At 42.1% G+C, this 15,676-nt stretch overlaps 1 protein-coding gene across 1 annotated transcript in view; it reads left to right on the top strand.

Moving 5' to 3' along the window:
* Positions 1–15,676, top strand: part of NTN4 (netrin 4) — a 79,731-nt gene that overhangs the window by 43,507 nt on the left and 20,548 nt on the right. The window contains exons 4-6 of the mRNA XM_069974347.1: positions 535–661; positions 3,540–3,728; positions 14,938–15,151. Coding sequence (XP_069830448.1) covers positions 535–661; positions 3,540–3,728; positions 14,938–15,151 — 530 coding nt within the window. The remainder of the gene's footprint in view (positions 1–534; positions 662–3,539; positions 3,729–14,937; positions 15,152–15,676) is intronic.

Here is a 15,676-nt window from a genome sequence, read left to right as displayed (position 1 = left end):
TTTAAAAGTAATGAATGCAGTTAATGAAAACATTTATTGCTTGCAGTTAAAAGCAGGTGAGGTTCCTCCATGGAAAGCAACGCATCTGGGTAAAACCTTATTTATTTATGGATTATTGGCAACATTGCGCAGCTCTTGGTGACCCACATGAGGCATGGTTTTGGTCGCAAGAGTGGAATTGCAGGCTAGGGCTGTTTTGCACATTGTGGAAGCATTTTGCCACTGTATGAAAATCACTGTTAGGTTTTTGGATAATGCTGACTGCAGATAATGTTCATGAACATTATTAGTGGCCGTCATTATAAAATAATGGCAGTTATTTTAAAACCAACAGGCATTCTTTGGCCTTAAAAAAATAATATGCGAACATGGCTTATAATGGCAAAGGAATCGCAAAACATCCACAAAATGTAAAGTAAGACAGATTTAACATATATAAATGTACTCATTTGCTTGCTGTCTTGTCACAGAATCAGCCTGACATTTGTAATGTAATCTTCTTAATGATCTTAACTTTGTGTTTTGACTTTATAGGTCCATGGCCGATGTGTTTGCAAGCACAATACAGCAGGTCCTCACTGTGAGCAATGTGCTCCCCTTTATAATGATCAACCTTGGAAAGCAGCAAATGGTAAAACTGGGGAACCTAACACGTGTGAAAGTAAGTAAAAAAGGACCCTTTTGAGTTAAAGGGAATTTGTCAGATCCGTACCAGGAACAGAGCACAGGCAGATAGGTGATAGGGAGATAAAACACATGATGCCTTTGTCTTTGATGATGGCCATTTGCAAAGTACCACAGCTATCTGGCTTTAGCATTTTCCTTAGGGTCCTATGAGATGAGCCGATCAATAATGTAAATAAGCACCAAACTGCTTGACTTACTGTGTGCCAGACTATGCTCCACTGGGGAGTCGGGGATTTTAAACTTCCCATGCCTGTCTTCAAGTAATTAGCCAATCAGTGGCTGAGGTGGGACCCTGCTGCAGTCGCTGACTGGCTGAGCATAGACTTGTGCAGTTTCTGGTCAGGCAATCAGCAGCTGCAGCAATGTCCCACCTCAGCTGATGATTGGCTGAGTGGAGATTTGTGGAGCCAGATCCCGACACACTTCAAGCTCAGTGTGCTGGGCTCTGGTGAAGAAAGACATTGGAATGTACGTATAAATGTCCCTTCCACACTGCTCCTGTCCCAGTAAGGAAGGGAACCCTATACGCTTTTAAATTTTTATGTTAAAAAAAAAACAGCTTGAAAGGTTTCCCCCATTTCCATAACTAGCCAGGTTAAAAAAACAAGCAACAGCTGTGTAATACCACAATGGGGAGAGCAATTTATTTTAGCCCTCCCCAGTCTAACAATACCAGTCTGCCACCGTCCAGTCCAGGAGCACCAATTTTGACTCTTCTGGACTACTGGTACCCAGTTCTTCCCAGTACCCCTGTAGCGGTGGGTACTGGGGTAATAATGGAGGGGTTAGTGTTAGCCATTTTACCAGCTAACACTAAGCCTGGCTTAGTAATGGATGCTGTCTATGAGACAGCTTCCACTACTAAGCCTGTAAAGTAAAGAAAAAAAAACAAAGTACACATTTAAAAAATATTTTTTATTTAAAGAAAAACACCCCCAAACTCCTTGTTAACTTAAAAAAAAAACTAAAAACAAGCTGCTGCTCATCAACGTAATCCATGGAATCCAATGTATTCCTTAGCATACCGATATCTGAAAAACAAAGAGGAGAGACACAAAAAAGGCAGAAGCAGAACACCCTACACATAGCTGCTTACAGTCTGGCCCCAAAGGGGTTAATCTAGGATGCATTGTGTTCCCACTTAACCCCCTGGGGGCCAGACTGATCTGACACTGCACCCATACCAGCAAGGAAGGGGGTTAAAGTGACACTGTCACCCCCATTATTAATTTTTAAATCTTTAAAGATGTGTGTAACCCGCAAATAGCTCTCTGCATACCTTTTTGTATTTTTTTTTTTCATGAGGCGGGTTGCTGAGAAATTATAACTTTGCTGAGTGTCTTCTAGTGCCACTGGGCGGGGCTTAGTCCCTGAAGCGCCACATAGCCCCGCCCAGTACATCGCCGTTGACCCCGCCCCCTTTGGCACGTCATATCTCCCGGCCGACGCTCACAGTCTTGAGTACTCCAGGACGTCGGTGACGTGCGTGTCCACATCCCCCTGCGTCCGTCAAGTGATGCGCACGGGTCACCCACATCCTGCGGATTATACCAGCCGCACAGTCCTTCGCCGTTCCGAACGCTCCTAAACCCTCGCTGTGGCTGTGAATCTCCTCACAGCCAGCAGCGAGGCGCGGAGATGCGGAGGTTCTTTTCGGCGCATGCGCAGTGCAAGGTGGACGCCGCAGTGCGTCTGCAAACTATCTCTGCACCTCGCTGCTGGCTGTGAGGAAATTCACAGCCGCAGCGAGGGCTCAGGAGCGTTCGGAACGGCGAGGGGCTGGTATAATCCGCAGGATGTGGGTGACCCGGTGGTCACCTTCTGCGCCTGCGCATCACTTGACGGACGCAGGGGGATGTGGACGCGCACGTCACCGACGTCCTGGAGTACTCAAGACTGTGAGCGTCGTCCGGGAGATATGACGTGCCAAAGGGGGCGGGGTCAACGGCGATGTACTGGGCGGGGCTATGTGGCGCTTCAGGGACTAAGCCCCGCCCAGTGGCGCTAGAAGACACTCAGCAAAGTTATAATTTCTCAGCAACCCGCCTCATGAAAAAAAAAAAATACGAAAAGGTATGCAGAGAGCTATTTGCGGGTTACACACATCTTTAAAGATTGAAAAATGAATAATGGGGGTGACAGTGTCACTTTAAGTGACCTCCTATCTTGCTGGGATGGACACATTGCGGGAGGGGGGAAAAGGGAGGTTCATACTCACATTTTGACTTGTTCTCTCTTCACCAGAGCCACATACACATTTAAGGTTATTAAATAAGGTGTAGTAATGGTCCTACAAAAGGGCTGCTACCCTACACATGAATAATTGCTTTAATTAATTGAGGAGGTAGCAGCACTAATGAAAACACCATAACCCCTTTATTGCTAGGCACAGTTTTTATGTTTTGCGGTTGATGTACCCATTTCACATTTCTATACAATGTATGGCTCTCTGCTTTGTAATGAATGAAGAGACTGCAGTGCTCACCTGAATGTTGGCGCCACTTCTGACAGATTTGTAAGGTTCATCTACTGACAATCCAATCCTTCTAATATTGATGGTTTAGGCCATAAATAGTATAATCCTGGGAAACACTTCCATTCTATACAGTGTTTGACTGGCCCCTCAGGGAACCACAGGATCCTCTGGTGGGCCCCCAGCTTTAGAACCTGCACTAACACTTACTGACATGTTGTTTCTCACTGGTTCTTCATTGGTGGGCCCCAAATACCCCAGTCCGACACTGATTTTATTGTGTGTGGATATCTTAGCTCACTTCAAAATGTTTACATGCTGTGTACCTGTTGATAAATTGTGGTAGTTTATTTTCTGTCCTCTCATTTGTCATTGATAGAGTGTAAATGTAATGGTCATGCTGACAGCTGTCATTTTGACATGGATGTGTGGCTGACATCAGGCAACCGAAGTGGAGGGGTGTGTGACAACTGTCAGCACAACACAGAAGGAATACACTGCCAGAGATGCAAGTCTGGTTTCTTCCGAAATTTAAGGGTCCCATTCTCATCACCGGATGCCTGCAAAGGTAAAACGGGTAGTTTTGTATCCTCTTATCTATGATTCCTACTGTTCTTATTGCATTTCACACTAGAAACAAACAAAAAATGCTCTTCACTATCCTGCCCATACAAATGCAGTGTGTATTGAGGACATACTTTATTTTGCTCTTTATTTTTGAGGCTATGTTCACACATAGTATTTATATGAATCTTTTAGTCAGTGTTTTTTTTTCAACCAAACCCAGGAGTGGGTTGAAAACACAGAAATTGTGCAAATCTTTTCATTTTAAATTTGCCCTGTAAGTTCCACTCCTGGTTTTAGTTAAAAAAAAGTACTAACCAAAAGACTGACAGAAATACTATGTGTGATCTTAGCCTAAAAGTAAATTGTCAAATAAATTCCTACTTGCTGGTGATTAATTAAAGGGGTGTTACAGAAAATAAAAATTCTATTTTTTTTTACATTTCTTTAATAAAGTTACATAACTTTATAATACAACTTAATAAAGAAAATACATTTTTTACATAAGTATCTTATGATGCCAGGAGCTTTGCAACACGTGGCTGTCAGTACAGTACATGGATACTGTAGCACCAACATTTAAACTGTTTAGGAGCTCTTGACATCATAATCTCAAAGGTTTATATAAATGACAGCTCCCTTTTAAGAAATGAAAGTTAAGCTGTTATTGGTTCCCCAGTAGCCTTATTGTGGATTTTTCCAGAGGGGTTTTGTACCACTTTCAGTGTATCAGGGGTAAAAAAAAATAATTTATGCAATCAGTAAGTTTCTTGATTTATTCCTGTTAATGATAGGCATGGGACCAATTGCTTTGCTTCTAAGATGATATAAAGTCACAAAATTCTCACAGCCAAACTTTAGTTTCCTTATGGAAAATATTTGCAAAAAGACAGTCCTGGAGCAGTCACAGTAACCCTTGCATTCAAGTGCTAGGTTGAGTCCTACTTTAAAAACAGAAGTAAACATTGCCAAGAGTAATGTATAAAATGGTGAATTGTGCTTGTAAGCTACCTCACATGTTGTGCAGTGTGCAGGTGTCTGGCATGTCTGTAGAAAGGTGAAAGAAAATGTTACTAGCATGAATAGTCAGGAGCCAAGGTAAACAGAGACAGAATACAGACGTGTTGGAAAGATTGCACAAGTTTTAAATAGCTCAGACCTTTCACATAATGAATACATTGTAACTTTCCTGAGCTGGAAGACTTGGACTGAGCTACCAAGTGCAAACTTAATCAGTAATAATAACAATAGATATTATCAGAGGACACATGCCAGAATGATAGATTTTTAGTATGGACACAATTGCCTACTTTTTACACTTTTATTAACAAAAAAAATTGTAACAAATAAATTAAAATTTCATGCATCTTTTCTGGCATCAAAAAGTTGCAGTTTTGTGCAACCCCCCCCATTTAGCACATTAATTTGCAACTTTTTATGTTTGTAGTAAAGGTGGTGGCCTCTCATACTGGCCATAACTTACAGCAGCAAACTAGCATAAAATTAAGCTGAAATTTACACCACCTATGAGCACATGGGCAGCTGGAGATGTTCTGTTTTTAGTTTAGACCATCTAGTAGCTGACTTACCAAAACCTGTGCCAAAATTCTAGCACAATTGCTAATTGTGCAATGCCTCCTGTTGACAATGCCATTCCCTTTATAATCGTACTCTGTGGAAGAGTGCCTAAAACATATCTAAAACTATTAAATATGGAACAGCTCAAAAAAACAACAACACATTTTTTTGGCAAGTTACACAGAATCTAACAAGGTCTTTGGCACTGTGGACAAGATTTCTCATTCTGAGAAAACAACAGCAACCAATCACAGCTCAACCTTTAAATACTAATGAGTAGAAATAAGCAAATATACAATAATACCAAAGCGAAGTGCTTCATCAGCTTGGCAGTTGGCTCATCAACCAGCTGCCTTTTAAGGCTATGTTCATACTACGTATATTTGAGGCTGTATGTTTGAGGCTGTATACAAGGAGTGGATTGAAAACACAGAAAGGCTTTGTTCACATAATGTTGTAATTGAGTGGATGGCCGTCATTTAATGGCAAATATTTACTGTTATTTTAAAACAACGGCTGTTGTATTGAAATAATGGAAGTTATTTACCGTTATATGGCGGCCATCCACTCAATTACAACATTATGTGAACAGATCCTTTTTGTGTTTTCGATCCACTCCTGGTTTTGGTTGCTATGAGGACCTGACATGAGGACCAAATACAGCCTCAAATATACATAGTGTGAACCCAGCCTTAAGGGGTTGGCCACTTTATAGTAAAATAGGTCAGTACAAAGTATTAGTAAGTGTACTCACTGTATATACTGACAGCAGCTCCCTGTGCACCTCACAGAGCTAAAACCATACTCCTCTTCACCAGGTTGGGCTGCCCTGCTCTGTTTTGTTTCTGTCCATAAAATGGCCAACATGGAGGAGCATGCGACCATGCCCTGTCCACTGTGTCCTCCATAAACATATACAGGCTCAGTGGTGGACACTGGGGGGCGGGGCCTGGTCACATGCTCCTCCATGTCAGCAATCTTATGGACCAAAACACCACAGAGCGGGACAGCCCAGCCTGGAGGAGGAGAGTCTGATTTTAGCTCTATGAGGTACACAGGGAGCTGCTGTCAGTATATACAGTGAGTACAGTTACTAATACTGTACACTGAGCAATTTTACTATAAAGTGGCCAAACCCTTTAACTAAGTGCTGCTCCATGCCACTCCTCCCTGGATACCTGAAAAGGCTGGATCCAGTCCTGGGGAACTTCTTCCAGTTTCCCAAGACTGGATTTAGCTTTTCCCAGAACCCAGTGAGAACCCACTAAGTTAAAAGGCTGCCGAGCTAACAAATTGCTTTGCTTCTTATCTCTACTAATGAGTTCTGGTAAAATGAAAGTTGTGATGTCATTGGTTCCTTTGGGCAAAGATAAATCTGGACCTGGGCACAAACTTTGAGATTCGATCTAAAAAATCTTGTTGCTTGATGTCTCAAGAAAATATAAATTACAGATATACAAATGTACTCAGATATAAGCATGAGGTGAAATATACCAAAAGTAATAAAATATATGATACATTTCATAAAGCATTTACTAAGAGGCGCACATTGATAAATCTCCCCCAATATATCAAAAGTACACTCCCTAATGTTCCTGCCTTTTAGGTCCTGAACTGGGCCTAACACATTGCCCCAATTTAGCTTAAAGTGACACTGTCACCCCCTTTGTGCATTCTGACATCTCTACACAGATGTAAAGGGTAAATTTAGAAGTTTTCACACCTTATTTTATATCATATGTCATGGAGCTTGTTTAAGTAAAAAGTAATCTTTTTTGAACTGCAGATTGTGTTAAGTAAGAGGGGCCTCGCGGCAGTAGCGCCACATAGCCCTGCCCACAATGCCACAGTTGGCCCCTGTTGGCCATCCTGTTCCAATGGTTGGTGAGGGGGGGGGGCAACGGTGGCATTGTGGGCGGGCCAAGTGGCGATAATGCTGCTAGGCCCCGCCCACTTAACATAATCTGCAGTTGATAAAAGATGACTTTTTACTTGAACAAGCACCATAACGTATGATATAAAATAAGGTATGAAAACCGCTAAATTACCCATTACACCTGTGTAGAGATGTCAGAATTCACAAAGGGGGTGACAGTGTCACTTTAAAGTGCTCTTTTAAAGCAGCTTAAAATAGAAGAGCAACTACCACAACACTCCAATAGCATTGGCAGCCATAGTGCCCCCCCATAAAAGTTCTGGCAACATTGCCCAAAGGTTTTTCCCCTCATTAGTGCTACCAGCCTGAATGCCCCCTATTAATACTTATGTTTGTCGCTTATGTGGTGCTGTTCCTAAAATGTGTGAGACCTGGAATATGCAGAATATGGTAACATGAATGCATCTTACAGGTTCTTTGGTATAGGAAATTGAAAGGTATGGCTGGTTTTTTTTACAATTACTGTACATCTTTTGCTGCCATCGGGACAAAGATTACTATGTGTCCCAATGGTTACAGGCCACACAGACTGAAAGTAATGTAAGTAAGTATTCTGAAAATGTAAATATTTTATTGGTTCTTGTGGCATATAAGTATAAAAATCTACGTTCTAGAAACTGTCCAAAAAAAAGTAAAATGCATAGAACCAGCTTTTATTTAACAGATGTTTCAAAGAACACTCACTGAATGCATGCTGCTATACACGACAGCTTAGAAAAGAGTAAACTAAGTAAACTAAACATCGCAAGTGTGAAAAATCTCAACCATTGTTGTGAATTTTATTTCTATAAACTTTAAAATAGTTTGTCATTTGGTTGTATGTATTATAGAATATTCACTGATTTTCAATAGACAAAAAACCAAATCATGGTTCATATATTTTTTAATTTATTTTTGACTACTCAGTCATAGAGACTCTCACCTTTATTACACGTAACAGGAATATTTGGCAGAGCTAAAACTATATGGCTTTCAGTAATAAATTGCTGGAGCTTTGATCTGTTTTCTTTTTTCTTGCTCCAATTTGGCACAGATTTTCTTGCTTTTAAGACATTGACAAATAACGTCTAGAAGTGTCGTTTTTCATAGAATTTAAATGATAATTAACTAGTAAAAAAGCGTATAATGTATTCAATGTTAAATACAGTGTGAGGCTTATGTTGCATGGGCCCTTAACAAATGGGTTGCATGGGTCCTTAACAAATCATGATAGGTTACAAAGAGAAGGCACATTAATATATTTTTGTAATTTAGTCCAGTGTTCCCCAGGTCATGTTAAATAGGTCATGTTTTGAGTATTTCCATAGTATTTCACAGATTATATAATTATAGTGAATACATGCGATTTCACCACAGGTGTCTTTTGTATGGGATAGTCTCAAATCATGACCTTGGCCCTTGAGGACAAGAGTTGGGGAACACTGATATAGTCTGCTTTATTGCACTTTCTACATAATGCAGGTAGTAGAAGGGAGCAGCTGTACAGGATAAGCAACTCTTATGAAAGATGTGACACAGAACAGCAAATAAAAGATTCCAAAAACAATATATAATAATATAAATTGCTTATAATTTTAAGAGTGACAGTGTTACCCTACCTAGCTGGCAGAGCTTTGTGTCAGGGCTGCGGCGGCTTCCCGCGCTCCGGACCGCCGCCGCACCCCCTCACCTTGTTCTGCAGCCGCCGGTGTCCACATGCAGGGACCCGGCGCTGCTGCCACTTCGGCCCCTGGGGGCGCCTCACCTCGCCCCGCTCCTGTCCGTCGCTGTGCCGGCCGGCGCGCGCGTCCCCCCCTCCTAGGGCAGTCCGCCCCTAATTGGTTCTTGCACTCTCCTATAAATTCTAGCCCTGCCCCACCACAGGTGTTGGAGCCTCTACATGCTTCCCATAGCGTTTGTCCCAGCCCCGTTGTTCCTGACCTCAGTCCTTGTTCCTAGGTCCTGTCCGCTGACCCGGTCCCTAGCCCCTGTCCGCTGCTTAACCCATTGTTCCTGAGTACTGTCTGCCACCTGCGGTTACGCCTACAGACCTCTGCCTGCACTATCTTCTGCCTACTGCTCCTGCCACGCCTCGCCTGCTGTCACTAGCAACCAAGCCAGGGGTAGCGACCTGGGGGTCACCTGCCGCAGCAAGCCCATCCCGCCTTGCGGAGGGCTCTGGTAAAAACCAGCGGCCCCTTAGACTCCGCTCCCTGGTGCGGTTAGTGACGGTTCAGTGGATCCACGACTCCAGGCGTTACAATTTATAAAAAAAAGGCCTTAAATCAAGCCATAAATAGTGTCAAGGAGGTGTAGTTTATTGTTCCCTGGTCCCTAGCACTGCTATGCCTCACTGTGCTGTAAATGCGTCCCTTTGCATAATCAGGGCAGAGCACTGTGCATATAGCATATTGAGGCGTAGCAGTCCTTAGGTGTAGGAAATGATAGTCCCCATCTCCTTGACACTGGTTATGGCCCAAATAAAGTTTTTTTGTTTTTTTCTTTGTTTTTTCAAAGTAGTATGTTCTGAGTGATTTTATTGATATCTATCCAGCAGTTCCCCCAGTTTAGTAGACAATCAAGGCGTGACAGTGACACTTTAATACCTATTCTCCTTTATGTCTAATGTCTAATCTGTAGGTACAGTATGTTACTGAAAAGTAGCTGAAGAGCTTCATATACGTATTTGTGATTGTCAAGGCTCTATTTTATATGTTTGGAGCTCTAATTCTAGCTGCCTAGTAGCAGGCAATAGAGGACACTTAGGATATTGCTAGTTACGGGTTTCTGGAGGTAGTTAAAGGGGTTATCCAGTGCTACAAAAACATGATCACTTTCTTTCAGAGACAACACGACTCTTGTCTACAGTTCAGGTGCAGTTTGCAATTAAGCTCCATTAACTTCAATGAAACTGAGCAGCAAAACCCCACCCAAGCTGGAGACAAGAGTGGGGCTGTCTCTGGAAGAAAGTGGCCATGTTTTTGTAGCGCTAATTAACCCCTTTAAAGGGGTAGTGCGGCGCTCAGCAATTATTCACAGAATAACACACATTACAAAGTTGTACAACTTTGTAATGTATGTTATATGTCTGTGAATCACCCCCTTCCCGTGTCCCCCCACCCCCGCACGTGTACCCGGAAGTGTGGTGCTGTATACATACCTGATCCGTCTCGACCGACCCCGTCCGCCATCTTCTTCAAAGACGTCATCTTCGGGAGGCCAGCCGACCCGCTCTTGCCGGCCCCCCTCTGCTGCGTCATAACTGTGCTCAGCCGCGATTTTTAATCAAAATTGAGCATGCTTTGGGTATGGAGGGTTTTTTTGGGGATAATTTTCAATGCATTTTAAAATGCCATAAAAAAGAACAGTATGAACAAGACCTGAAAGAGGGAAAGTGAAAATCAAGACCTCTGGGTCAGAAAAAGGGAACCAGAGTTCAATAAACCACTGGGCAAGGGCTGTACACACTGCCTACAGCAGCTTTACCTACAGAGCTAGCAAAATTAAACTTCCCCAGCTCTCTGGAGGGCTTTCTGCTGCTCCAAATGAAATGAAAATGAGAACTGCCACCTCAGACAATGTGTTTGCCATTTAATTACTAAAATATTTTTCATCAAAACATTGCTGCTTGGTGGTGCAGTAATGGCATTTTATTTGCATAAAGTGAGGCTTGAAGGGCTAGGTCTACCGTGACAAAATCGTCAGCTGTCGACCGCGCATTGCTAGGTATAATAGTGATGCACGGTCGACAGCTGCTGAATGTGTAAAAAAGTATACTTTATACATACATGTTCACGCTGCCCTTCTTGCTGTGTTCTTCTAGCTTCTGTCCCCTGCCAGTGCCCGAAGCCAGCTCTGGAACATCTGAGATGGTCTCTGAAGTGACAGGCCACTCAGCCAATCACTGGCGACGGTGCTGTGGCTTCTCGGCCAATGATTGCCTGAGCAGCCTGTTACTTCAGAGACAAGCTCCAAAGTTCGAGCAAGGAGCTGGCAGAATCGAGAAGAACACTGGGGATTGTGGAGAGGTATGTATAAAGTTTATTATTTTACACTTTACAAGGTAAGGACTGCATGGACATCGCTAACAATGTCTGTGCAGCCTTAGCTGCATGAGCTGTGTAATAGGCTTACATTAGTGATCGGGCCTTTAGAAAAACATGCCCACTTTCTTTCTGAGACAGCACCACCCTTGTCTCCAGTTCTGCTGGGATTTTGCAACTCATTTCCATTAAAGTGAAGGGAGCTTAATTGCAAACTACACAGGAACTGAAGACAAGAGTTGTGTTGTCTCTAGAAGAACGTGTCCTTGGTTTTGTAATGCTGGATAACCCTTTTAAAGTGACTCTGTACCCACAATCTGACCCCAAAACTGCTTGTACCTTCGGATAGCTGCTTTTAATCCAAGATCTGTCCTGGGGTCCATTCGGCAGGTGATGCAGTTATTGTCCTAAAAAACAACTTTTAAACTGGCAGCCCTGTGCCCAACAGACAGGGCTTAGCTTGTGTATGCATTAGGCTGGCACAACCTCTCTCTCCCTCCTCCCCACCCTCTTCATCATTAGGAATGCCACTGGAACATTTTCTCCATGCTGAACATTGCACAGGTGCCTTAACGATCCAGCCCATGTGCCGTGCTGACACAGCTGGTGAATAGGAGACAATCTGCCTGGAGCATTCCTAATGATGAGGAGGGTGGGGAGGAAGGACAGAGAGGTGGTGCCAGCCTAATAAGATAAGATAAGATAATCCTTTAATAGTCCCACCATGGGGAATTTCAGTGTCTTACAGCAGCATAGATATTACACATACAAAAAGCTTAAAGGTAAAGTAAAGGCATTACGATTAAAGTAGACAAAGAGAAGAAAAGGTAAAAAGATACAATAAAAACATTAGACTATTTTAGTTCTTTTTGTGGAGTGATCTCTGCATAGGTCAGTGTTGGTTGTACAGCCTAACCGCTGCAGGAAGGAAGGACTTCTGATATTGCTTCTTCTTGCACTTTGGGTGAATTAAACGGACACTGATAGTACGGCCCAGTGCTATCACGGTCTTGTGCATACACAGTCTAAGCCCCGGCTATTGGGCACGGGGCTGCCAGTTTAAAAGTAGTTTTTTAGGACAATAACTGAATCACCTGCAAAATGGACCCCAGGACAGATCTTGGATTAAAAGCAGCTATCTGAAGGTACAAGCGGTTTGGGGGGGTGTCAGATTGTGGGTACAGAGTCGCTTTAAGAACAGTACCGCTATTAGATCTGAAAATTGCAATAAGCATGCATGTTTAACATTTTCTGGTGCTACAATAGATCCAATTTAAAATGGAACAGTCAGCAGCCTGTTTGTTAGTATGACCAGAGAATATTCCCCAACACGGCAAAAGCTGGCAGGGTAGGCGTTATCCTAGGCTCATGCCATGCTGGGGAACATCCCTATGGCACTTAAAGGGGTATTCCACCCCATAACATTTTTTAAATTAAGTTATAGCCCAGCCGTAGCATTAGATATTGGTCAAAGCAATTAATTATGTGTTCTGCACCCTTTTGGTGCTTTTTCTGCCAACTCACCCCCTCTGGATGCAAAGAATGTGTCGCCCTTATTTCTCTGTCCCTTTCCCCTCTGCGTCCCCTTCCCCCTTCGTCCTGTTTACACCACCCATGAGCAATCTGTGTGACCCTCTTTGTCTCCCAATACCTCTGTCTCATGCGTTGCATGAGTAATACCCATAGGTGTTGCAGGAGTAGTGCAAGGAGGTGTTGCAGGAGTAGTGCCAGGAGGTGTTTGAAGGCTTTAAAGGTATATAATCCTATATTTTATAAGGATCTTACTAACTACTATTGTCAGGGTTTGTTCTACTCTGCCAGGCCTGCTTTCTTTCAGTTGTAGCTTCAGTTGCACAGTAAAGTCCTGTGTGTACTGTGCAATCTAGTAATGATGAGCAGTGGGCAGGAAAGAAACCTTAGGGGCGGTTACTCGAAAGAACCACTCAGGTAGAAGCACTGCATGATGGTAAAAGCAGTTTCCTGGCCGGTGTTATCTTGGATATAGACAGGCTTATAGAGAAATTTGTAACTCTGGAAAGGTGGCAGCTAGAAAGATGGGAGATGGCTCAACATACTCAGAGGGACATACTCAGTGAGTAAAAACTGCTTAGTCTGTAGCCCTTGGGTGGAATACCCCTTTCACCGTAACAAACAGGCCAATGACATGTCTGCTTTAAATATTGGAAATCTCACGTTTGTAGATTGTAGATTGGGGGGGGGGGGGGGATGGACTGAACATAGATGCAAAAAAAAAAAAAACACCTATATTCCTTGGAAAAAGATAAATTACAAAACCTATACAGGAATGATACTCAGTACCAACCTATACTAGAAAACACCAATAAATGTACTGTGTATCCAAAAAATGATAATCAATCACTCAGAAATTCAAATATCAAAACTTTATTTATACCATCACAAAAGAACAAAAACATAAAATCAAGACCTAGGAGGTGGAAGACCTCACTACTGGGACTAAAGTAACCGATGAATCATTAATTAAGTAATTAAAGTGCATGTGAATATTTATAAACTACATAATAAGCCCATTCAGCATAAATGCATGTATCAAATAAAGTGCCAGTGCCATATTGCTTCCATATGCTGAACAGAAAATAATAAAGAATATATTATTGCACATGTCACAATGTTACCCCAAATGTACTGTGTCCCAGTCCGCTGGCCTCCCACCTCACTCCAACTCCGTTTCGCACTGCTTCCTCAGGGACTAATGAGGGGGAGGACCAGAGGACCTTATATACCTGCACAACTGCCACGAATTAGGTAGATGGACAGTACACACCTGTGCTGAACGTTATTTAGCGGCCCACCTCCGCAATTACCTACCAGCAGCGAGCATCGCAGCTTTGTGCAATTAGCCTATTAGCAAATGATAATTGGCGCTAATCCTGGATCGAATTTTTGGGCGAATACTCAAACAGATTAACAAAAAGTTGCATTTAAAAAATATTTGTCCGTCAAATACTGGTTTACAAATATAACGTAGACCAAAAATGGGCGAAAAACCCAATTATTCACCTAAAAAGTCCTGAATAAATTTCCTCCAAAGTGTGAAGGGACACGCCAAAGACTGGTAACACCTTGTTGTTAGACATTCACAGACATTCACATTCACTGTCCGTGGAAAGACAATGTGCTACATAATAGTTATAATAGTTTGTCCCTCTGCATAATAGTTATAATAGTTTGGCGCTTCCAGCATCACTATTCATTATGATGCCAGGAGGTTCGAAATCATTTAAATATTTGTGTTACTGTACTGACACGGACAGTATTCTGTGTACCGGACCTTGGAACTCCTGGCATCATCATTTATTATCGTGCATTGGAAGTGTTTTGTTTATTCATATGTTTCATGATCATTGTTAACAGCCGTCATTATCAAAAAACTTTTTTTTTTCCATCAAAAAAAGACATTTTGGGAACATAGGCTATGTTAAAACAATATAAAAAATACAATGTAAAAAAAACAAAACAACCGCCGTTATTAATGATTATGGTCATACTTAAATCAGTATATATGGCCATATACAGGAAGGCTAAGTTTCATGTGAAGATTTGTCTGCACAGATACTGATAACAGCTTTGTGTTTATACATGAGTCATATTCCATATATGTTAAGGTCATTCACTGTTCTCCTTTTCTCTGTTGTTAGCATGTTCCTGTCATCCTGTTGGATCAGCAAAACTTTCCACTACTGCCTTTACATTATGTGACCCTCAAAATGGAAACTGCCCGTGTAAACCTGGTGTAGCTGGCCCCACTTGTGATCAATGTATGGTTGGATATTGGGGATTTGGAGAATATGGTTGCAGGCCATGTGCTTGTGCTGGAAACTGTGATTCTTTAACTGGAGACTGCATCAACAAGTAAGTTCTGCTCAAAAAAGTACAGGTGTGGTTTTAAAGAGTCTAAATAAACTATCATCTTTGTCTAGAGCACAGGTTTCTAACCTGCAGCCCTCCAACTGTTGCAAAACTACAGTTCACATCATGCTAGGAAGTTTGACACCAAAGCTCACCTGCTATTTGACTTCTTGAGGGGAATTTATCACAATGGTTCTAAGTGGCAAGTGGTCTATATTATGCCTTTTGCCTTTAGAGCACTTTTTCCCACGTCAAATTTATTAACATGGCGCCATGATACATAGTTTTCAATTGTACCGTTTTGGTTTAGATGGGATGTTTTGATCTTGTTTTATCAACTTTTGTTCTGATGTATGATACAACCAAACATCAGCAATTTTGATGGTTTGAATTTTTTTCTGTTTGCGCCATTTACCATGTGGGATTAAGAATAGTTTATAATGGATTGGACAATTTCTCATGCAGCGATACCAATTTTATTTGTTTTGGGTTACATTTTTTAGGCTATGTTCACACTGCGTATGATTC

This window comes from Dendropsophus ebraccatus, chromosome 1, assembly GCF_027789765.1.
Source record: "Dendropsophus ebraccatus isolate aDenEbr1 chromosome 1, aDenEbr1.pat, whole genome shotgun sequence".
In the NCBI taxonomy this organism is placed as follows: Eukaryota; Metazoa; Chordata; class Amphibia; order Anura; family Hylidae; genus Dendropsophus; species Dendropsophus ebraccatus.
Note: the sequence above shows the minus strand (reverse complement) of the source record. Positions and strands in the feature narration are given on the sequence as shown.